Below are 26,767 nucleotides of genomic sequence, written 5' to 3' on the forward strand. Positions count from 1 at the left end.
AGGTGAAATTTTGAATTTTGAAAATTTTTTTTACCACTGTTGCTATTTGGGGTGAAAGGGGAGGGCAGAGAGTTAATTAATAGCAAATGAATTATTATAAAATATATTTTTTTTGTTAGCTTAGAACTTATTAATTTATAAACGTATCAGTTTATAAAAATATGGTGGAAGCGTCAATAAATGCATATCTCATAATAAGATTTAATATGCTACATAATTTAATTGCGTTTCCACCATTAATTTTTTTTTTTATCTAAAGCTTTGGAGTTGTCCTATTTTATATCCACAAATGGAAGTTGTAAGATATAAAATAGGTTTAAAATAGAGTTGTAAGCTGAAATTGACGTCCATATAAACTACCATATTTCAGTGTATTATTATGTATTATCTTAAAATACTCGATGAAAATTTCGTTAGTTTTAACGCTCGTGTGACTGAAGTACAAACAGATATATTTACTCAATTTATTCAAAAATTTTTGGTACCTATTATAAAGTATTTCTTGACTTAAAAAGTGAAAATTCAAAGTACTGAGTAAATTTACAGAACTAGAATTTTCTATGATTCAATTCTTGTGAAATAATAAATAGACCTCCGCTCGTGGAGTAAAACGCATAAAAATGCATAATAATTGTTTTTCATACATGTTATATTTTGATTGCATTAGAGCATAAAATAAATAAGTATAATAGGTATGATGCGTAATTATTTACAATATATATCTATAGCAATAATTATTCTAAAGTGAAATTAATAAGCATCTGTTAACATTGCAATCACAACTTAAAAAAAAAATAAACAATTATAGAAATTACTAGTTGAAACCCGATGGAAAAGTGTACAATCACATAAGTATCGAGGCATGCCTATGGACTATGTGCAAGGGGGAGGGTCTTAGGTTTGGCAATACACGTGGCGCGCCAACGGAAAAATGCCGAACTATTTATACGCCAGCCGCCGACAATGTACATTGAAAATACATTGACAACTACTTTTAATATAGAGTACAAAATGTAGTATATATTGTAAAGTGAATTTATATTATACTAGTATTATACATTGGTAAATATTTCGAATTCTACCTATTTAATCTCAGTTTAAATATTAAATTATTAATGTTATTTTATCAATAAATTTTTATAATCAAAATAAGGACACAAAATATAACGATTTTAATATATGGGTCTTTGTTTAATAATTAACGTTGTACTTTATAATATTCAATCGACTTCAATCTTTAAGTGTGAAATAAAGATTTTTTTTTAGTCCATTTTGTGTATAATGTTATCGTTATTTAGTTGTTATCTCTCTTTAATATATAGTGTTTAATATTTGTGTATTTGGTATCCTTGTTACACTTCTGTTTAAATATGATACCAATTCCACATGGTGGTTGTAAAATATTGTGTACTCTTTTTAACACACATCTAAATACTATAACGCTATTTCATTCTTCTACATTTAATACACATTTTTATTGAGAACGAGTTGAAATAGCTAACGAATGTTTATTTAATAATTACAATACTTTTTTTACTACATTTAATACACATTTTTATTGAGAACGAGTTGAAATACCTAACGAATGTTTATTTAATAATTACAATACTTTTTTTACTACATTTAATACACATTTTTATTGAGAACGAGTTGAAATAGCTAACGAATGTTTATTTAATAATTACAATACCTTTTTTGGCGTTAGTATATAATAATTATAACAAGTATTGCAAAAAACTTTCTGCTCTTTTTACATGCAGTTCAATGTATACAAAGAAAAACAATGACCGCATGACAGGTGAATAGTTCTACACTTTCCACTAGTTGGCGCCACTTGGCTTCATGCACATAGTCAATACTCAATCAAAAAATTTGCTAATAATAGTCAATACTCAATCAAAAAATTTGCTAATAAAATAACCGTGTAAATCACTGAACCCCTGAAAGAAAATATACCGTATATTGAAAGAAAATTTATAAAAATTAGAAATATATTTAGAATTGATTATGTAGAACGGTAATAAATTTCCATCTGTGAATGGGAAATATAACTATTGTTGAATATTAGAACACAAGTGCTATCTGTGAATTAAAAATGGAACTATTGTTTAATTTAGGAACACTAGATCCGCCTGTGAGTGGGAAATACAATTAGATAATATATTGTATTTATGCTGGAGTAGACAGTGTGAAGAAATACGGACTGTTGATGGAGGAGAAGCCAAACGCAAAGTTTGTAACCCATCAAACTGATGACGTCACTTTTTTACCAATTTACTCTCTGTGATATTATTTTCAGTGATGTGCGTAGAGAAGTTTCAATCGAGTATATTTTGAGGATCTCAACGTCGCGATAGTAAAAAAATGAACTTTTCATTACGTCATTCAGCTGATCGTTTTCCTTGAATAAAAAGATTATAGAACGATTAGAGAATTCGTTGATATATTTATTTATTTTGAAGAAATTTTGTATTATTGTGTTTAACGCGAGCTTTTGAGTTTTGACCAGTGCCGGATTAAGCCCATCGGGGGCCCTAGGCCAATAAAATTTTGGGGCCCCCCTTTTTTGAATAATTGTAAAATTAATCGTTATTTTGAATATTTTGAGTTTCAAAATACATATTATCATGAAATAAATTGGTTGAAAAGAAATTTTTTCGAAACTTGAAAAAAAAAATAACTTGAAATTGAAAATTTTTGTTCAAAAATAATCATATCAGATTTTCGTGGGGGCCCCTGCCCGTCGGGGGCCCTAGGCCATGGCCTAGTCCCGCCTAATGGGTAATCCAGCACTGGTTTTGACAGCTGATTCTTTATCGTGTTGAGTGTTTTTCTTATAAATTCTTTGGTTTCAATGTGTTACTATAATTAAAAGTTATATTTATGGCGAAGCCGTACATCTGTATAATATTCTATGTCTATAAAGTGACCTATAAAAAGGTTCCAATTAAAATCGGTAGATTCAGTCTTCCTTACTAGGAACCATATCATAATTATTTTCCTGTTTTATACCAGAGATTTTTTATATGTTATAAATTTTGTTCTTTAGTTTTGAAATATTGTTTGGAGAATGAACAGAGGACATATATGGATTCTAACACCCAAAGCAATTTATAGTGATGATTACCTATTTTATATATATATATTTCAAATAATTATTAAAAATTTCTCTTAATTCACTTTTAAATTTTTAATAATAGTTAAGAGTATTTATCTAATAATAATACCTATTATTTATTATATTGTTTATTAATTGTTTAAAAATAATATAATTTTATGCAAAAATAATAAACAAATTATTTAACTTCATTCATAAATATCATAAAAACATATGTAAATAATTATATTCATTACTTTTTATTTATTATACATTATTTTATAATTTTTAGTAATTAAATTAAATTTAATTAAAATTTAATGTTTACAAATTTTTCAATTTGTTTATTCGGTTTTTGTTCCGGAGTATTTTATTTAATAACATCCTGTTTATTTAATTTAAAAAGGATAATTAAAATAATTAACAGTTAAATTGCACAAAAAACCAAAATATTAGGTAGTAACTAACTAAACTATCAAAATTCAAAAGTCTTAGTTGGGAAAAGGCAATCTTTTAATTGAGCTAAAATCTTAGTTCATTTTATCTCAGTTCATAAAATGAAAGCTAATTTTGATGGTTTAAAAAAGTAAAAATCTAGCGATCAGACAAAATACTTATGACATCAAGCAGTCAATATGATAGTCAAAAGCAGCAGGCGTTTCGATACCAAAACGAAAGTGTTACCTAAAAACTGAAACTTTGTGTGTCAATTATAACCATTTAATACGCCTTCTGCATAAATTTTAAGTCGATTCTCTGAAAGGTTTTCGTTAAATTAACTATTAAAAACAGCCGTTTTTACATGCTTGTATATGAAGTCGTAATAAATGTTGGTTTTTTAGTTAATAAGAGCTTTAAAAAATGTTACCATTTACATAAAAACTTTTATCAATAATATTCCTCAAGTTTTAAGCTTTAAAATCGAACCAAAATTTAGAACTGTGTATACTTTTTTTTCTTTTTTTTTGTAAAAGCACTGACTTTGATATGAATTTTTTACGAAAAACGTTTAAAAGGATGATTATAATTGATAAATAATTCAAATTTTTTTGATTATTTTCATTTTTTCGATAATGAAACCTTAAACCTCAAAAAAAACAATAGTGAGCTAAAGAATGACTAAATTCAAACTGTGAGCTATGTTGTATTAGACTTAAGATTGTAGGAGAAAATATCACATTTGAACAGTATGGTGGTAAATTACTTTGGTTTCTTAATATCCATTTATGTTTTCATCGCCTGTTATTGTAAGCCTATTATCACAGTTCTAATTAAAGGCACCGGTTGTTAAAGTCTTTTTTTGTGTAAGAGTGAGATTTAGGAATCTGATATGTGGTTATTTATAGGACGGAGTATTCCTATATAGTATATGGTGCAAAACTTTTAATCTGTTTTATGAATTTTTTGAATGATTCTTTGTTTAATAATTCAAAATTCTTTTGAAAAATATATTTCATGGTTGTAGTTCTAAATTACTCCATCTTTTAACATTTTATTTAATTAGAAAGTCCATAAATAAATTTTTATAAAAAATATGTTTAGTTCATTCACATTCTTGTAGAGGACGATACGAAGTGTATTTTTTATACTAAATCTTATACTCAGCTTACAGGGTATTGGACTCTGGAAACCATCTCGGATTAGAGAAGTTTTTATAGAGCCCATAAGAAGAGTTTGCTTTCAACAAATAACAGTTATCTATGCCACATTTGTGATATTTCAAATATATCGAAATTACTAAAATTAAAATAAGTTTTTGCTGTACTTCCAAAATACAGATAAATAAACAGGGTTCTCGCGAACATAGCTTAAGACACTTTTAAGTCAAAAAGTTCCTCATATACTTTAGTCCAAAACTCAATAATCAAGGAATTATGGCCACTATTAAATTTAACCAATAAAGTAAAACATTTTTGAAGTAGGAAGTTTAATGTTTTATTTATTGAAAATTTTTCTTCGTACACTACTAGAAGGACTATTTTCGAAGATGATAAGAGTAGCTTCTTCGCCGGAAAGCTCTTGCTGTACAGGATGATCCGCGTTAGCATTGGGAATATTACCATTTTCTGCCAAATGACGATGTATATTTAATAGGACACTTGTTTATTAGGAATTTTTCAATCTGACAACCGCCGCTGATATTCCCGCACTGACGAGAATAAATAATAATATATCCCCTTGTTTAATCCGAATGAGGTTTAACAACTTTACGATTTATATTAACATTTATTGGATTTATGATACCCTCATCGCTTTTGGATCGATCCAAAAAATCATTATACTCATTTAATTTCTTCGCCAAGAAATAAATTTCAGCTAGAGCAATTATTAACGCACATATAATACCTAACAACAAACGAAATCCAAAATTTAAGCTTCCAACCGCTAATTCCATACCCAAAAATCCAAATGCAAAACCAGCCATCACTGACATGATAAATTGTACCACAACAATTAATTGCTTATTGATTTCTTTGATTTGAAATGCGATTGTATCTTCGGGTAAACGAGATCGAAAGTTATCCACATTTTTGGTTATCGTACGATATTCTAAATTTTTCTGACTTGCCCGTAATTTAACACATTGTTCTTCTAATTGTTCGTTTCGTGGTATCACTTCGTTTTGGGGCACGTAAATCGTGCAATCTTTTAGTAATTCGTACAAAGGTTTACTGCCATCAGAAGGTAAATTTTCTTTTAAACATTTTAAATCCTCAATTTCCAAATATGGTTTCTTTGGAACATTTTCATCTAATTTTAGATTAAATAAATGCGCAGGTCTTTTTATGACGTCAGTTTTGGTACGTAATGTTTCAATTAAATCCAATTGTTTTGGAGTTGTAAGAAATGTTTGGCTTGGTTCGAAAATTTTTGAATTTTCTTGATTGTTTTTAAATTTTTTATGAAATTTACGTAGATTAAGAGTTAATTGATTTGGTTGATCTATTGAATTGATTGCAGCAATTATCGATTCTGACGGAATTATTTTTAATTTTGTATCTGTTAACGGTTGTTGCATTTTGGAAGATGTTTATATTAAAAATTTCTTTTTCAATTTGAAAAATTTTATTCGCCAATACTAACGCTTTCGGTAATGCAGGTAAATGATTTTTCGCAGGTAAGATAAATCGTCCAATTTTAATATCACATATATCGGTCACCGTTTCAAGCGTGCCTAATAATTGATCAATTTCTGAATCCTTTCATTTTTCTTCAAACTGTTTTTATACAAACTTTATAATTTCGGTATTTAAAGATTCACTATGATCAAATAATAATTGAACTAATTTTTTGACATAAACTGGGACGAAACATTTTTTGTAAATAAAGTGAATATAGGCATATTATTGATTTGTATAGACGTCATTAATACTCCAGTAAGCGAGGAGAAAAAATGACGAAATCTCTAAATTTTAAATTAAAATCAATACTATTTATTGAAAATGAATATCATCAATTTTTCAATCTAATAATTTGATTAAAATTACTTTTATTAGAAAGGGTTAATGTCAGAATACAGCAGAAATTTAATTTCAAATAAATTACTTTGCTAATTGACGTATTTATATCAATTTGTATATCAATAAATCAATGAATTATAGAGATTATAAACACGGGATGTAGACAAAAAAACAAGCATCTTTTTGATTGTAAAAAGATATTTAGTACCTATTTATGGAAAATAATGAGTCTGGGATTTGGAATCCGAAAAAAAATATTTTACATTTGAAAATTTATTGAAAAAATGACGATTTTTGTTTTATTTAACTGGAAATATTAGGGCCTAAGTGTCCGAATGGTCTAAAGCGATAGACTTTTACCGTTTATCTAGTTAGACTTAGGTTGTGGATTCGAATCCAGACAGCCGCAGTGTGAGCAATTATAATTCATGGGTCGGTAGAATTGATCACATTGTTGTCGCTCGGATAAGAACGAAGTAACCGACTCCACCCACATCATAAAATAAAATTTTATACATAGATGTAGTTTAATAAAGATTAACAAATAATGATGTGGGTGGCCTCTGTTGTAGGCGTATATGTCAGAGATGCGGAGGCTAAACCCTTTTATTATTATTAACTGGAAATGAAATATTTTATCGCTGTCTATAGCAAGGCCTATAACTTTTTTTTAAAATGTAAGCCAATACGTGGTTCCGTATTTTAGGATTTTCCATCCCGTTTTCGAAATACAAGGAGCATAATTTTTTTAGAAATCACTTTGTATGAATCTATATTCCTATTTGTTGGTGCTTTAGGCCTTCAGTATCATTGAGAGATTAATATTTTCCCCTGGAATATAATATATTGTTTTCCCAATAATTTTTCTCCTCGAATCTGTAGCCCCACCTTTAAAATATACAAACTCTTATTTCATCATATAATAGTCAACAATAGCGTACAATTTGATAAATATGCAATATATAAATATTAAAATGATAGACCCATAATAAAATTGATATTTATGGACCGTTTAATATGTGGTTTATCACATACTTAAAATATTAAAATAAAATTGAAAATAATGTAAGTATTAAAACAAACATATTTTTAGCCTAAAGTCTTTATATGGAATTGTAATAAAACTAAAATTAATGTATATTTAAATATTTTTATTTATTATTTAATATATAATTTTTAATTAAATTCTCATATTGTATTTTGTATAATACAACTATGATATTAATATCTTTCATGTTAAATTGAATCTTTATGAAATAAATATTATTGTATAGATAGATATACAGGATGATCTAATATTGTGGTACATAATATTTGGAAAGAAAATACGAAAACACAATATATTTCAAAGATATGTTTTGTTTCAAATTATCAAATTGAAACGTCGGTTGATATTCTGGTTCTGATAAATCATGAAAATATAATAGAAATCATAACAACAAGCATGAAATACCATAAATATGGTAGACCATATATACTATTAATGGTCTAGGGTCTAAGAGACGGTAAAAGGTCGATCTTCACCCATTTGATAACCAGATTAGACATATTTCTTATGAAATTTTATTGATTTTTAAACATTCCTATAATAGTTTTTTTTTTATCGTAAAGTGTTCGTAGCTATTTTTAATTAAATTAATTTTTAATTTTCTCCACGAACAGTTTTTTTCAGGAAAGTGTATATCTTTTTTTGCGTAATTAAATGTGAAAGTCCGTCAGCTTGTTAGTTTCAAACAATAGATGCTTTGTCGACAGCAGACAGGTGTGCACAATAGGTTTCACATCGAAAACGTAACGAGGTCATTCGCTCACTAGATTTCACTCTTCTCTTTTCTTTCTAAAAAAATATGAATAATAGGCCAATAGTCCTAATTAAAAATGAAACAACTTTTGTTTGGAACATTTTTTCGTTTTTGATGAAAAACCAGTGTTTCCAAGTCAAAATCGCCAAAATCTGACATGAGGAAAAATTTTCGAGGATTTTCGAGACAAATAACATATCAAAAAACCAAATATACCTGATTTGATACAACGTTCACGTCCTTATCATGTTTAATTTGATTGAATCATAACCAAAGCACTTGTAGTGCCTCTAGAGAGAGACTATATAAATAAAAATCACATTTTGTTTTATTTAATGGAATTAGATTTTTAGTGCATCTAGTAAGCAAATTTATGTTCCTTAGAAATCAAAATAATTGTGAATGACATATATTGTGTTGCGATTTTATTCATAGATCACAGACAAAGAGACTGAAGCAGACTTTTTTACATCTATACATGGATTAAAATACTTATCTAAAATCTAGAGATTATATGTTCAATTTTTTATGTTTGTAAGTGGAGCAATCAGTTTCCAAAAATACCATTTTTAGTGGCATCGTAGCGCCTAAACGGATGAACCGATTTCGATTTTTTTTGTTTCGTTTGAAAGGTAATTTAAGGGGGGGGGGGGGTGTTTTTAGGTATATTTCAAGTGCGAGTTTAGGGTTCCGTACCCGGAATAACAAAAAACTAGACGTTGATCCTCAAAATCGGTTCAGTTTGGAGGAGATCGCTCTAAGAAAAAAGGTAATTGTAGGTGGTATTTTAAATTTTGTAAAATTTCACTTGTGTAGTTCTTAAGTTGAGATAAAAACCATTTGCTTTTTCCACCTTACAGACCTTAAGGTAGTTCCTCCGCGACAGTCCAATCAAAAAGTTTTGGACTAATACTATCATTCAGCGCATTAACTGTGCTATGACTACTATGACTATACCATATATTATTTTCACAAGACTGTAGTTCCTCACTACTGTATCTCCTATACGTATAAACACACACACACTATGATATATACCTTTACCATTAGTCTTTATATCCTCTCCACAATAAATCATCGCTAAAACGAGTTATTTATTTAAGTTTTTTATCGAAACTATATGGTAAATAATTTTAATTTTTTTTAATATATTTTCTAAATATAGTATTCTACATTATATTAGTTTTTCATAGAGATGGTGAACGTCATTCATTGATAAATAAATATAATATTTGTAAATTTGTGTATTTTTATACGCTTCTCCCATGTACACGTACAAATTGCGTCACTTTTAATTGCTAATATCTCATGTATGGCATGGTAAATCATCTTCTAATTTTAACAGCATGTGTATTATGAATTGCATATTTTATATTCTGAGTTTTGAGAAAATCTTGAAATATCACTTTCGTGTAGGTACTACCTTAACTACACTACGCGTTGTAAACTGTAGACAGAGGTCGTATCGTATATATCATTCACATCAAATAAATAGTTTATTAAAGAAATGTGAATTAAATTCGTATGATATAATATCTATTATACAAGTACACATTCATATAATATAATATAATGTATGATATAATCTGTAATTCATATTGTTTTGTAAAAAATATGAGAATTAGGTATCTATTGATGTATGTAGGTATGTATGGTATATACTTATTATAATAAAAATATGTGATTATCATTGTCTTTAATTTGTGACGGTATATACTTTTTTTTTTATTTTGTTCCGGATATTTTTTCTTTTATTAAAACAATTGAACCGATTTAAATACAATAACATCTGTTTTATTATGTGAACAATATTAAAGATATAAATAAAAAATTGGTCAAGAATCTCGAGTGTCACGTTGTTTTACAAATAATATGAAAAATTTGGATTCACGAAAAATAGACCGAAAAACTCAACCCAACCAATAATATTTGGACCTTTTAGAGTGTGAAACTACGAAAACTTAGAGATTTTCACCTAGTACTTAGCCAGCCGCCATTGTTGAACCTAGTTTTCGAAATTTTTCAAAGTATTTTCTAGAGAGCTAATTTTTCGTTCGAAAAATTGTTTCAAACGAAAGACGTATATAAATTTTTCAAGTATCATATCTCAAAAACTATCAGACATACGGAGATGTGGGTTGCCTTCAATTGTTTCTAATTTTATATACGTTCAAAGTTATGGTAGCAACTAATGTCAAAAGCTCATAATTTTTGAATTGAACTGCAAAAACTAAAAAAAAGTCCAAAAACGCTGCACGTCAAGAATTGTCAATCCAAACGTCAACAGTCTACGTCAAATCATACAAAGTATTATTAAATGAATTGTATTATATTATCAATAATTTCGAAATTATTTCTAATAAACAAAGAAAACAAAATAAAGTTTAGATAAAAGCACTTTTATTTAAATAAATTCCTATTGAATAATAATAATATGTAATAATAATATTTAAAGTGTTAATTTTCTGTATAATTAGGGCGTAAATTCATTTTTTTTTTCTAAACATGAATAGATACATTCTTCTAATCATTTTTATATGTAATCTGGGAAGTAAAGTTTCAGAAAAGGCATCCGAACTAAATTTTAAAAAATAATTCGTACACATTGTATCTTCTTTGGCTTCTATTCGCAGTTTTAACATTAGATGGTCTTTGGTCTCCCATTGATAAGAAGAGATTTGTGGTTTTAGTGGTTTATTAATTGACTTCTTCAAACGGAGTATCTATGCACTCGTAAGAGTAGCTGTGAAAAGTTCTTTCTAACAAATTATTTCCTTTCATATGCTTCTTTTTCTAAGTATGATGACTGTTTCTCAGAAAATCTTTTAGTAGAATCTTTACAATTACCTCATACTGATGATGACAGCGTTGTAGTGAAAATACGTGTTTATAATACAAAAAATGATCTAGGTATTGTTCCAGTCATCTAAAATAAAGAACCTGGATAACCGAGCTTTGCTCGGTATTTTTAAAAAGTTGAAAAGACATAAATTTTATCATTAATATAAGAATCGCTTAAAATGTCTTTACACAAATACCAATTTGAATGTCCCGGTAATACACATTATTTCGATAACTACGATATATGTATATATATCAATCACATCATCTATCTATCAACCAAAACTGACAAAGCCATACGGACTTCACACTATACAATACATTCGAAGCGTACTTCTTACAAAGTATATACTCGACAATAGATGCCAGGAAGAATATTTTAAAATTTATGTGTTTTTCCTGAAAACACGCATAAAACGACGTTTTCTAAAAATGAAACCTAGCTAGCTTGATTTTTCGCCCCCGAAACCTTCTGCATACTAAATTTCATGAAAATCGTTAGAGCCATTTCCGAGATGGTAGATATGTATATACAAGAATTGATCTTCCTTGCAGTTCCTAAATCGAGGACTTTCCACGATTTTTCTTTATTTCCCTGACTAAGTAATAAACATTATCGCATTATTGGAGACATTATTAATTTAATATATTACGTTTTATTTATTTTATTTTTAAATATTCGGTTTTTTTATATATTTTTATTATGTTGTATGAATAAAGCAGCAGTTAGTTAGTTAGTCACTGATAGTGAAAGTGTAATACAGTACTTTAAAGTATAAACATAAAGTAGTTACTTAGCTAGGTTGTTAAGTATAAACAATAATAATATATTACTATTATATACTTACCTATACGTATGAATGTATACTGTTTGTTTGTGACTCAGATTAGTTTTATAAGTAACATAATATTATCAAAATACTATAATATTTACAACGTGTATGCATACATGTAGTTATTGTCGAGATTGTAATTCAAGACCTTAGATTTATTATGCATTTCACGGTCAATATTATTGAATATTGGATCGGACTAAATGTTTTTATCACTTCAGATGAAGAATTATCACTTCACGAATAGAAGAATGAAGTTGGTTTTTAAAAATTCTTACTATTATGCAAGATATGAACGTTTAAAATTCCTAATTAAACAAAGAGGAATATGGCTAGTGACGTCATACGTGGATATCGCCATTACATATAAAACTTTGTTTTACTAAAAGAGGAGATGAGCAACCTTTGAATACAATCTTTTAATGCTTATAGCTTGTTCGTTTTTTAATCAATTTTAATTTCACTTTTTAATTTTGTCATTGTATTAAGTCTAGTTTTACATTTTCATGGGTAATATGGCCAATTCGACATGAAGATCATCTCCTATTAAAAAAGTTAATTGTTTTCGAAAGATGAAAAATCATTTTTGAATCCTTTTCGTAGTTGTAAACTCTTTAGCATACAGAAGATACAAAAAATTCACCGAAAGTTATACGGAAAATCGAAATACATACTAGATTTCTATGAATTATAACAAATTTTCTGAAAAATGGATACAAAAAGAACCACGGAAATTTCGCGTCATTATGGGCTTTTCAGTCTATCTGTATGGTTTTTTTACAGTTTTATATCAAGTAGAGATATCATTTACTTGATCAACATGAAATTTGAAAATACGTTTGAAATGGAAATTTGGATATTGATTTTCTTACTATATCCGGGATATTTAAGAGAGGCCAACCTTTTGAACTTCAAAATGTGTTTTCGAGCCTAGTAGTACAATTTAATTGATTTGAATTTGTAATTTTGCTAAATATAAGTTATTTTAGTATAACCAATAAAATTCCTACTTTTTTTGAATCATAAATTTAAAATAGATAAAATATGAGAAATAAATACTAAAAAAATATCATATGTCGTAATAAAAAAACATGCAACATTATCGATTGGATACGAAAAGATGTATGTTTTTATATCAAACAGCATCCCACAGTTTTATCAGAGCGTCAGGGTCCCAAATTTTTCTTTAGAAAAGTGAAAAAAGGGGAAAGAAATATATTTTGCAAATATCTCATAGGCAGCGATGATCCCCACACAAGAGGAAAATTTAAGATAAGGATTCAGAAACACAAGTTCAACTTTATATCCGACAGTTTAACTGTATTGGCAATTACTTTAAAAAAAAGTACTTTATCCTTACTTTAAAAGCCCTTTTGATTTGAAAGAATAATAAATATCTAAATATTAAAATTAGGCAAAGATTCATACTTAATTCAAATAATGACAAGACGGATATGCGTGTAATTTTATTTCGTGTTAAACTTAATTGTTATTTTCAATAATTTTATACACATTTCTAATATAGGTAATTTAAATATCCACATGTGAATTGAATAACGGAATTGTTACAGTTTTCATAATAATAAAGAGTGAAAACAAAAAAAATGTATATCGAATTAATGAAAGGAAAATTTATAACATTTACTGACAATTATATATATACCTTATTATACAGGTTGTTTCATAATATCATCAAATTATTGCTAGAAAAGAACTCTTAATCACTTAAATTTACAAAGCTTGATCTTATTTTTTACGATATTAAAAAATTCTTTCGATACAATTGGAAAAAAAGGTAGGAGAGTTGAAAAAATCTTTTTAGAATAGAATATAAAAAAAAAATATTATATATTAATTTTCATTTTCGAGATATTAAGTTGGACGTAATTTACTCAAAATTTGGAGCGAAAGAATAATTATCTCATGTTTTAAAAGGTCAAAATTTCTGAAACTTTGAGATTTAATAGTTCTTTCTCTATTAAGTTCATAAATCAAATTTATCGTTAAATTTTTTTGAAAACAAATTTTACCATATCGTTAGCATATCAACTTCAAATACCATGCTGAAAATACCTTAATATCGAGCTATGATAAGTACCGATGTATGTTCGAAATAAGGCCCACATGAGAAGTTTTTAAAAATGATTTTGTTTTTTAAAGAAGTAAAATTTTGCCTGTTGAATTGTATTTTGATTTTATTTACAAATAAATGTGGAATATTGTGATAAAGTTTGTTTTTATAAATTATGTTTAATTTTTTATTTGGGTCATCTTAAGCGCAGGTACCTGATTTTCATTTAAAATTGTGGTCTTTAATTTGATTAAACTATCTGTTCCCTGTTGGTTAATTACCTACTCTAAAATAAATTTAAAACCGCAAGCAACCTTGGTATAAATTTTAAGCATAACTTTCTAAAACAAATCCAGAAATGTAGGTTTGAGGAGTATCCAATATCAAACTTTAACCAAGGAACTGATCTCTTTGAGAAAAATATCCTTGTATTTTGCTTTATTTTTAAAGAAAATTGAAAAAAAAAATGCTTATAAAATGACAAATTATTTTGAAATAATTCAAGGAATACCTTGAAGGAATACCATTTTTTGTTTCGAAGGTGTTAATAATTGTACATACTGTATATTATTGATTTCTAAAATACTTGAAAATTGTCGGTTTTGTTTATAATTTATATCATATGCTGGTGTTTGTCCCCCGAGTCATAAACTAATTACAAATTGTTTTTCCTTGTTTTTCTCAAAAATTACATACTGTTATGTATAATTTCAGTTAATTATGCATAATTCGTTGAATGAAGAATGTAACAAATTCGTCATAACTACAAATTGCTTTTCCTTGTTTTTCTCAAAAGTACATACTGTAACGTATAATTTCAGTTGATTATGAATAACTCGGTGATTGACGACTGAAACAAATTTGATACAAAATATAATCGCAAAAACTTTCATTTTCTTTTAATAATGTTTTTCCGATTTTCTAAGTTATTTGTTCTTTTTTTTCTAAATCCTTATCGTCAATAATCACTACAATTTTTAATGAAAAATAGAAGAAATTCTGTTAACTTTCCCTCTCAACTTGAAGAGGTTTAATTTTTTGCTCTTTCAGGGATAGTGAAGATAGATTTCATAATTTTAGCGCTAGCAAGGGCAACCACTTCGGAAATCGGAAAATAAAGCAGAAAGTAGGCAGATAGTTGAATTAATCTAATTATATCACCGAATCATAATTCTATTTGTTGTGTGCGTAGTCATGGTAGGGACAATAAAATCGATGCCAGCGCTTCCATGGAAAAATTTTGGCGTTAAAGGAGGCTGTTATGACTAATTTGCAATTCTTGCCATGTTAATATAATAGAAAATGTCAAATTAAAATTATTGAAAAATACTAATTAATTAAACTTGATGTGCATTAAAAATTGTGAAAATAAGAAATCAAATTGCACAAATGTTATTTTTCAAATGTAAATTATCATAATTATTTATTTAAATTTGTGAGACAATAATATTAAATTTTCAATGTAAGTCATAAATGCAATCCATACAATTATATATGCATCCATACAATTCTATAATTAAAGTAGTGTATCGTTACCATGGAAATGCCTCCAAAAAAACTCACGCACGATGCGAATACGATATTACTGACGTTTTGTATTCCCACTTATTCCATAATAAACAATTTTTCTACATATTTTTCAAATAGTTTAAAATAAAAGTTGCTTAGAATTGTCCAATTTATCTGAATCAAATAATCATAAATCTCCTTATTTACTGAAATCTGGAGGATTTATCTTGATTAAACTAAACGATTTCTGGAGTCGTTCGATTAAATTTGTAGAAGTGTCTAATTGTGGCAAAATTCTTGTTTTAAGAGGGTAAATGCTACTTTCAACATTATTAATCGTTAAAGAACAGAACTATTGATTTTGTATGCATTTTTGGAACCTGAAAGATCTGTACCTCAGCAACCTTCACAAGTAAAGTCGGTGACCACCTCGTTATTCATACATACTTCGAAAATTGTGTATAAAATTTCTCAACGTGTTTTCCGTCTCCCGTCAAGAATATAAAATAAATAAAAATATTTGTTTTTGTTGTAATTATTACAAATATGAAAAGTAATTTCCTTTTTGAAAGGTCATTTCTTTGTATTTGTTTCTATATTTCTTTTTTTTTTTTTTATAACAACCGATTGTGTAATATTATTTTATGTTTAATAAAATTAATAAAAAACAAACAAAAAATTCAAGAAGCCTGAAGTACATTTCATTTTATTTCAAATTAAATTAAATAAACAAACAAAAAACAAAAAAAAACTTATAATTGAGGTTAAACTTTTTGTATTTGGGAAGGAAATTTGTTTTTGATTTGTAATTTTACCTTGACTTTTTTTTGAAATTTATTTATGACATCTTAAAAATTAAAAGTTTAATTAAGATAATTTAATCCATAAAAGTATTTTAATTGATTTTTAAAATAATTTAAATTTTAACTTTTTAAATAAAAATTAAAGAATTTGAAGATATTTATAAAAATATATTTAAGTTTATTTTGTTGAACATAAAAATTAGAGAATTTTCCATATTTAAGTGAAAAATGATGCTTTAAATTTTACAGAGATAATAGAATTTCGTAGACAAAAAAGACAAAAACAAGCAAATTTTGTAGAAAAAAATTGATTGGTCTATTTTTGAACTTATTTTCAATTTGCTACGTTTAGAATTAAAAAGCAAATCCCAAATTCTTGCATCTTTTAATAATTTTTTTGGGTTTTTGTGTACAAAATCTAATTTATTACCAAATTAAATAAACATTTTTACAATTTAAAAAAAAAAAAATTATTTTCTGAAAAACAAAAATTAGGAAAGGAAAAACACAAAAAATTAAATAAATTGTATATTTTTTATTTTTCAAAATAAAATTGGGTAACTTTTCTTAAATATTTTCTGAAAAACTAAATAATGAAATAATACACTAAAATTTAAAAAAAATAGTTTATTTTTTGTTTTGTTTTTCAAAATAAAGGAAAAAAACACATTAATTAAATATATTTTATACATTTGGGCGTTGTTGTTGGTAAAAGGGGGATTCCTTCATTTTTTTTTCATTTATTTATCATTTTTTTCAGTTTTAAATATAAATTATATAATACACAATAAAATACTATTTTTCGAGGCTCTTATTACGTAATACAAGAGGAAAAAATAGAGAAAATAAAATAAAAAAATAAAAAATAAAAAGTTTCAACGAGAAAAATTATAAAAAAAAATGAGATAAAAAATAGTTCTAAAATAGATTCAGGTAACAAAAGACAGATTAAAAAAATAATCAAAATCAGTTCCTCAGCATTCAATTACAAAAAAAAATATTAAATATTAAAAAATTCCACCTAGTTTGATCCATTTAGAGAGAGTTTTTTTTTGCTTTTCATCTCCATAAGATATATGATGATGATTTTTTTTCGTCAATCCAAATTGTTATCCATTCTTCCACAAAAAATAATACCACAGTTTAAATTTATTTAATGATAACTACTGTAACTGCCATGTCCATAACCACCTCCATATGAGTATTCGGAGTGACCGTGGTGTTCGTGGACTGGTACTGCAACTGGTACTTTAACTGGGTAAGGTACTGGTCTTTCAACTGGATATGGTACTGGTTTTTCTACATGTACTGGGTATGGTCGGTCAACTGGTACTTTTACTGGGTATGCAACTGGTTTTTCTACTGGATATGGTACATGTTTAATTACTGGGTAGGGTTGTGGTACTGGTACTTTGACTGGGTATGCAACTGGTTTCTCAACTGGATATGGTACTGGACGATCAACTGGTACTTTGACTGGGTATGGTACTGGTTTTTCAACTGGATATGGTACGTGTTTTTCAACATGTACTGGGTATGGTTGTGGTACATGGACTGGATATGGACGGTCAACTGGTACTTTTACTTCAACTGGAACATGTTTGATGACTGGGTATGGTTGTGGTACTGGTACTTTTACTTCAACTGGATATGGAACTGGTTTTTCAACTGGGTAGGGTTGTGGTACATGTACTTTCACTGGGTATGGTACGTGTTTTTCAACTGGGTATGGTTGTGGTACTAATACTTTGACTGGGTATGGACGGTCAACTGGTACTTTAACTGGGTATGGTACGTGTTTGTATACTGGGTAGGGTTGTGGAACTGCATAAGGTTCTTTAACTAATACTTTGACTGGGTATGGAACGTGTTTTTCAACTGGGTAGGGTTGTGGTACTGCTACTTTCACTGGATAAGGTACTGGTTTTTCAATTGGAATTCCAACAGTTTTTGTAACTGGATATGGTACTGGTACACCTTTAACTAATGTAATTGTTTTGGTTACATCAGCACCCAAAAGTTGTCCACCATAACCGCCATAACCGCCATAACCACCATAACCGCCGCCAATAAGACCACTTCCTAATGAGAGTCCACCATGACCGAAATCACCATGTCCTAAACCTTGACCAACTAAATAACCATTATCAAAATCACCACCATAACCGTAGCCTAATCCTAATAGACCACGTTTCTTTTGTGTTTTGTCAGCTGTCACCGACTCTGTTTTGGTTTTCTTCTCCTCGGCCTCAGCTGATACTATGACCGCAACGGCCAGGACTAAGAACGTAACATAAACCTGCAATCAAAATAAACACAAAAAAATTAGCTCAAAATAATCCACACAAAAATTTTTTTTACACTAATTCACTTTAAACACAAATTTTCACAAAAAAAAATTTCACAAAAATATTTCACATAAAAATATAAAAATTTCACATAAAAATATAAATAAAAAAAATAATAATTAAATCAACTAACCAAAGCCTTCATTGTGACTCGTATAAAGGAGCTGAATTATTGAAACTTAAAACTGAATATGATATCTGTTTGTTACAATACATGTCTTTTATATCATTTTGAAACTTTCGCTAATATTATTTTTTTTTGGTTTGAAAAAAAGAATATATTTTTAAAAGTAGTGGTTAAAAAATTTCAATATATTCATGTAAAATGTAATAATACAAAAACCACCTCTTCATTTCAACTCTGTTATAGGTATTTACTTGATTTACCACCCCCTTTTTACAAAAAGTACCTAGTTGTGTAGATATGTGTGTCTTTGAATCGCAGAAGAGTAACAAATACATGCGTTCACTTATTATATTATTTATATTATTATAGATTAAATAATACGTTTATTTAATAATAAGTGATTTAATAATTATTTGTTTATATATTTATTTATCTTTTAATTTATAAAATTGAATTTAACTTCATCAATTTAAACATTTTAAAAAAATATTATTTCTCTATGAAATTTTTACTTGTTATTTATTATAACTCTTTATTATTTTGTATTAATCTTTTGAAATATATTAAGAGTGTATTTCTATGGGAATACGATTCGTAATTTTGGAATTTTAGGTGCTTTTTTGGATTATTCTTTCATTTTAGTGAAGTGTTTGATGTGTTTGTCGAGTGATTTTTTTCGTTAGGAAAATTTTGGAAGCTATTTGGAACCTTTTTTTATTCTGGCTTTGGAATTTTTTACTCTCGCTAATCGTTTCTCAACGATCTTGAATCATTTTTATGGATTTTCTCAAATATTGTGTGTATGTATCTTGACGCCTTCTACATGAATTTCTAAGTAGAAATTTGTCCAAATTTTGTTATTCGAAAAACTCAACAATGTTTACAATCATAAATGTTGCATTCTGTTGACCCTGAGACGTCGAGGGTTTTTTAAATAATGAATATACAGTTGAAGCTTCGTGAATGGCTTCATTTTCATGAGTCTACCAAACTTTTCTCGACAATTTTTTTTGCGAAAAGTCTGCGTTTTCAAATGAACATGATAGCGTCATTTTTGAGTTATCGTTTTGAAAAAACGAAGCAGATAATTTGTCGGAAACTATGACTACTTTAATGATAATTAATAATATTATCAAGTGGTCATCGTATCCGACAAATTCTCTGCTGCGTTTTTTAAGAACGATAACTCAAATATGACATCATCATTTTATTTTAAAACGCAGCCTTTTCAAAAAAAAAAAAAGTTAGATGAAAATTTGGTAGCCTCGTCAAAAGGAACCAACTCACGAAGTTTCAAATAGGTATGTATTTACACATTTTAAAAAACCCGTGGTGTCTCACGGCCAATTTTGAAAACAAAAGGATGCTAAATAATTTTTATTTGCCAGAACATTTACTTTTCTGGAATAAAATTTAAAAAAATTAAATTTTTACTTCTTTAAAATCTACCGACTCTAATAATTTTTCTACCAAAATCTATAAGCTTTAACCAAATCTTATTTTAGAAGGAAATTTAAAAATACTTATGCACGATACAAGTGGGATAAAAGCATTATTAACGTGGGCCTGCGAAATTTGCACAACGAGTGCGTACCACGAGTTGGACAAAACTTTATCTACTCCTCTAAAATGTGAAAATAAACAATAAATAATCATTTAAAATTTGCCATGGCTTAATGAGAAAAATAGAAAATTTAAAAAGTTACTAGTAACTGAATTTATTACAGCCCTTATAATTTGTCGAGTTCAAACAGTAAAGTCAATAAGATTGATTAAAAATAATTATATTTCAATAAAAAAAAAAAAAAAAATATTCATTATAAAATAAATCTACTTATCTATTTAAAATATTGTGGGTAGTTGTTTTTTGTTTATAATAATTTAAAGAAGTAATAATTCTAAAATAATTTTCATTTACATCATAATATAATTTTAATATAATAATTCATAAAATATGCAATAATAAAAATACTAAGAATATTTACACACTTATAAGAAAGTGTTACTTAAAGTTATTATAATTAATTATCTTTAATAAGTACAATTAAATATTGTTTATTTAATCATCTGTTGTGCTTAGCAGTATCTATATGAATGGGTCAATGGGTGGTTATTCAACTTTTTAGTAATGATTTAAACTTACAAAGGGCGTACATACATTATTAAAATGTGTAATAGTTGTTATATTAATTTTAATGAATGAAAACGAATTTTATTAAAATTTATTAAAATCAACAAGTTAACTGGATTGACACACCTTTTTCAACTTTACTTCCATTTTATGTACAAAAGAAAGGACAAATTTTTTTTAAAACGACATTTCACTCATAATAAGAATAATAATGGAGTTCTTCCTTTGTTCATCAGATTCATCGGTCCATAAAAGTTCATATTAAACCTGCCATAAATGGAAGACCCAATCTAGAGGGATGTGTGACTGAATTCGGAGTTTTAAGTGCTTCCTATGCCGATATGGTGTTTGAGAAGGGGAAATTGCAAATATACCTTTTAAATCAGAGCATTTCGTTCCCTTTAATACAATTATTGACAAAGATAAATGGCGCTGCCAAAGCTTGAATCAATAACATCCCACTAACGAGTAGATAAGTTTTGCGTCGTATGCCTAGCAAAAATAACAATTTAGACAGTATAGGAGTTCTACTGATATATATATATATAAAACACATGATAGTGGATGGTGTCACAAAAAGCGTTGGGAATAGAAGCCATGCCACGTAAAATATGCCCGCAAATAAATATGCAACAATAATGCCGATACATCGACCATTGCTAAAAGTATAAATCCTAAACAGATTAAGCGATTTTGACTTTTTGAATATCTGTCTCTATACCATACCAGCATTATAATAAATGCCATGCATTTCTTACCGTGATAAAAGCTCACCGACTATCACAATTCCCTTGAATGTTCTGGTGTCCCGGTACCCATATCAGGCATACATTCATTTGTTCCACTTTTGAGGCTAGGTAGACCTTGCTGTAGGATTTTAGCGCAACTTGGCTATCAATGAAGATTGTCGCTGCACATCTCCTTACTAGGAAGTTACAATTCATAGAAAACTTATTGAAAGAAGTGTTTCATTATAACGTCATCATATTTTTTTATTAAATGGAAGTGTATTGGCAACAGTTACATATACTAATGTCCATTATTAAAAACATTTTGTACCTTTTAAATTTTTTATTTTATTTTTAGTACATAATAATTTAAATTAAATCGTCTTTTTTATTCTTGTAAAATTTTATTGATAATTATTATACCGTTGATAGTATTTTAGTATCTATATTAACAGAGTAATTCTATACCAGCGTACAAAGAAACCGAATCACTAGATATAATCAAAACAAAATTAACTATCATTCGTCATTCTCAAAACTAAAGGTATACTATTTTTAAAATAAGTTAGGGAGAAATCGGAAAAAATTAATTTAACAAAGAATTCTGGTAGTTCTCCATTAGTGGTTAGTAGTCCTAGATAGTAATCCACGAACTGTGTATAAAAAGTGAAGAATTTTAAAATATTGCTGCTTGAATATCTTGTTGAAGATTCTTTATTTTTCAGGCATCCTGGATTATTGACAACCGGGAGTTGCAACTCATCAACTAGCGATAATAATTCGTACTAATTAAAATCAGAAGAAGACCCGAATTCAGTAGTTTACAATTTCGACTATCAGATGGCAATATTTGTACTTACCATTTTTTAAGCCAATAAAAAAATATTCAAATTCAAATCAGATAAATCCTGACATCTGACAATAGAAATTTCTAATATTAGACAGGAAGTGGACCGCTTTTTCAGTAGTTCCAGTTTAGATCACCTGATTACTTACCATTTATCAATATTAGTTTCTCATAATGAAGCTAATCAACAGTCTTTTCTTTTCTTAGCATACTTTTCTTCTTTCTTATTCTAATACGATGATAATCGACTTCCCGACCTTAAACTAATAAAATTTAAATTCTCAAAGAATCTGATTACGAAGATAGCGGTTTATTGAGTGGCGAACAGAAATCGATAATATCACAATCGTACAATTTTTGTAAAAGAAAATATTCGCTATTATTTCGTGCAATTATTTTTTTCTAAGCGGTGTTGTTATCTTTTCCAAAGGGGTATATTTTTAGATTGCGAGTCTATTTTTCGCCAGAAAATAACATGATAAGCATGAAAATTAGGGACGACTCAAGGAATAAGAAAGATAAGGGGATAAGAAAGATATGAAATTAGATAAAAGAATAAGAAAGATAAGGTATGGTCAGAAAAAACATTCTGGCCAAATAATATATATGTCGCTAACGAAATAAAAAGTCCGATGGCAGACATACAGGTAGACGGACGGATGACCAGCGGAGTCTTAACAAAAGGGCTCCGCGTTGGTTACCATTCAAGTACGGACGTATAATTATTAAAAAGCAAGTATCTATAAATTTGAAACGGGAGAGGGGCTCAATTAAAATTTTCCGGACTAAGAACTTAAAAAGCGCAGCTTTTTTATCATCATCCTTTCTCAGTGTCATTTTAATGTCTTAAAGACTACATTCACACAAATTTTTTACGAGTTGAAAAAAAGTATAAAAAAATGTACGATAATTTTATACCAAATAGGCACATCTTTGAACTTAGAGTGACTGGATTTCAATGGTTGTGAGTGTCTATGCACGCTAATATATTTATATGTGTAGGATACCTTTCTCAGTGTCGTTTTACTGTCTTCACAGAACTACGGTCACACAAATTTTTGACGTGTTGCAAATAAGTACAAAAAAGGTACGATAATTTTATACTATCTTTGTATATATAGTATGGTACATCTTTGAACTTAACGTGACTCGATTTCTTTGTCCGTGAGTGTCTGTGCACGCTAATATATTTATATGTGTAGGATACATCCACATATAACTACACTGAAGAAGAAAGTGAAATTATTTAATATGAAAAAAAAAATCACATAATATAATTATATTACGTACATTATTATGTGGATCAAGTTTTTTTTTTTTAGTTTTATTTCCGTAATAATCTTTGCTGCTGTTGGTCTGTTTTTATTTTTTTACGCATTTTTTTTAAATACTTAAATTTTGGTTGGTTTTATTAAATAATACTCGCATCTTTGAAATATATATTCGTGTGTAAAAAATTATCATGAGATAATTATTTCCTTAAAATTTTATGATTGGTCAAGAAATCTTTTTTTAAATGTTAATGCGGCATACAAATCTTTTGAAATAAGGTTACTGCAGCATTTAATGGCTTATCTAAATAAACAATGCCATAAAAGGCATATATTAAAGTTAAGGAGACAAAATTAAATTTTTCTTCCCCCTGAGTGGAAAGAGTCAACTTCTCGCAGTGCCAAACGAAGTAATATATGTGTAATATTTTATTTCTGCATAGTACATTTTGTTCCTGTGTAGATAAGTGCAAGAAAATAATAGGTTAGGTTATATTGGCTGTCCACGAAGGACACACTTAGGCTATGGAGCCCATTGCGATACCACAGTATGTGTTTTACCACCTTTCCGCTGATAATTTCATTTATCAGATCCTCAATTTCAGAGGCTGAGTGCACCTCCTTCATGCATATACCATGCATTACATTAGCCCATCACAACTATTAATTAAATTAATTTTGTTGCGACGGCGGGAATCGAACCCTCTACCTTAAGCATATCGCGGACGGAATTGGTTACACCTTAACCAACTGAGCTAATAGGCAACAAAACATTTTGAATTATTTTACTTTTTCAACTGGTATGAAACCGCCGTCATATAATAAGGCTCTAATACAAACAAAAAGAAATGTAAATAAAAAAACAAAAAAAATTAAAAAATCTATTCTCAATGTAAAAAAACTCACCTTTGTATCATACACGACATATTCTTATCATATGTATTTTGGTAAAGGTCTTCATAAAATCACCTAATTAGTTCATTTCCGCATGTCTGTTTGTTTTTCTGGATACACGATAGCTCAAAAACAAAAAAAGATATCTAGCTGAAATTAATAGCTGCTTAAGACGTAAAAAGAGAGGTTTAGTTCGTATATGAGCAACTGAGATCAATTGGTTCGTAGGACCATTCCTGTAAATCATTAAAGAAGTTTAACCATTAAAAATGTTCTTTATAAAAAAATTAAAAACGTATGAGTGAAACATTTTTTCGTAAATATCTTTGTTTACCCGTGAGGGTGTAAATTTGGCTGAACATAATTTCTCCAAAACTCTATAAAATCTGATGGTGAATGTTGTATGATGTTGATGACCTAGAGTTGGTGTTGGAAGAATGAACTATGAAAAATTACGTTCATTTGTTTCAGATGTTCATTAAATCTAGACGGTGAAGAAATGTGTGACGTTTACTACAATGCTGGTATGGTATAGAGACAGATATAAGAGTATCTATGGTAGCATAAGTAATAATACAGTAATGAATAGGGCTTTCCACCAAAATTAATGTGCCATCATCGCAAGTTTATTTTATTTTTTCGGGCTGAATGCAATAGGTTGGACTAAGATAGAAGATATTTGCTATTCGTTTTATCACATTGATTATAAATCTATTGACACTGCATTGATTCGTCAACTTGCCAATACAATTGCTAATGCTAGTATTTCCTCAATACAGTATACAATATGACGTTCATATCGATATAGTATGGCTTCAAATCGATTCTGACATAGTGATATCTCCAAAAAAGGTAAGTTTCTTACTGTGTGGAAATATCGTTAGAGACAGTACTGTACGTTCATTCTTTTGGCTTAATAAGAGCTCTTATATTTTCACTTGTCGTACAAAAAAAATTGCTCATTTAAACTTGAGCGCAAGTTAAAAATTTACCAACAATGGGACTATCAATAAAAAAACCAATAATTAATTCACATTTCACTCTATATGCAAAAAGTGATGGTTGATTAACAAACCAGAACAATACCTTAGTTAGTTTTTTTTATATCTATAGATATATAAATGTAATTGATGAATATGTCAGAGATTTTCTGCTTTTGTTTTTTTTTTTTAAATTTTTTATGTCTAGCTCTAGAACATAAATAAAAATGTAGTGAATGCAAATTAGAAGGGACATTAATATAGTGGGTAACATAGACATATATTATACATTTTTTTTTATAATTCTTCTGTTTGATAATATATTTTGTTTGTATTTAAATGACACACAATACCCAGCCGTTAAAATATCTCATTGATTTTATTTTATGGTTTATTTATTATAAGTTGAAATGCTACGAAAAGCTGTACTTAGTTGAAAGCTATTTAAAGTATAAAAAAGTATAAAGTGCCCGGGATGAAGTCAACGCTCGCACCAAATACTTCAGTATTCCCAGTAGATAAGTAGATGGCATAGGTTAGGTTCGGAGGGAGGGATATACTGACCATAGAGCCCAGTGTGATTCCGAAAAGATTGACACATTCCCGGTCATTATTCCATGAACCATTTGGAGCTGTTTTAGAACAGCCATAGTGCTTTGGCGTCGAACTTCTGGTTGGAGAGGCCGTCAAAGAAAGACTGACTCAAGTGAACCTATAGAGCCGAACAGTAATGGAGAAGATGCTACATAATTTACCCTCCCATCTCCACCCCCCACTGGGACAGCTCTTGCAATAATCGTGATGCACTAATAGGCCCAATCGTTCAGCGCGCCTGCCACTAGGCCAGTGTCCTGTAATAGACTAGAATAAATTTTCTTAATTGCAATACCAGAAGTCAGTTCATCTCACCATATAAGATTTCCTTATTCAGGAGCAGCTTGCAATTTGCAAATGATGCATATTAATGCTTATGTTTGACAGACTTGTTCCATTCTAGCAAGCTCGTTGAATTCACAATTCTCTG

The 26,767-nt window shown here is 28.3% G+C and overlaps 2 protein-coding genes across 2 annotated transcripts in view; one reads left to right on the forward strand and one right to left on the reverse strand.

Moving 5' to 3' along the window:
• Window positions 1-26,767, forward strand: part of LOC123294364 (angiotensin-converting enzyme) — a 157,142-nt gene that overhangs the window by 65,671 nt on the left and 64,704 nt on the right. The gene's annotated exons all lie outside the window — the stretch shown is intronic.
• LOC123298242 (repetitive proline-rich cell wall protein 2-like) lies at window positions 17,093-18,961 on the reverse strand. The gene is made up of 2 exons (XM_044880200.1): window positions 18,899-18,961; window positions 17,093-18,716 (listed from the first exon to the last, which is right to left on the reverse strand). The coding sequence occupies exons 1-2, from the start codon at window positions 18,908-18,910 to the stop codon at window positions 17,571-17,573; spliced, it is 1,158 nt and encodes a 385-aa protein (XP_044736135.1). The 5' UTR covers window positions 18,911-18,961; the 3' UTR covers window positions 17,093-17,570.

The sequence above is a fragment of the Chrysoperla carnea genome, chromosome 1 (assembly GCF_905475395.1).
Source record: "Chrysoperla carnea chromosome 1, inChrCarn1.1, whole genome shotgun sequence".
Taxonomy (NCBI): Eukaryota; Metazoa; Arthropoda; class Insecta; order Neuroptera; family Chrysopidae; genus Chrysoperla; species Chrysoperla carnea.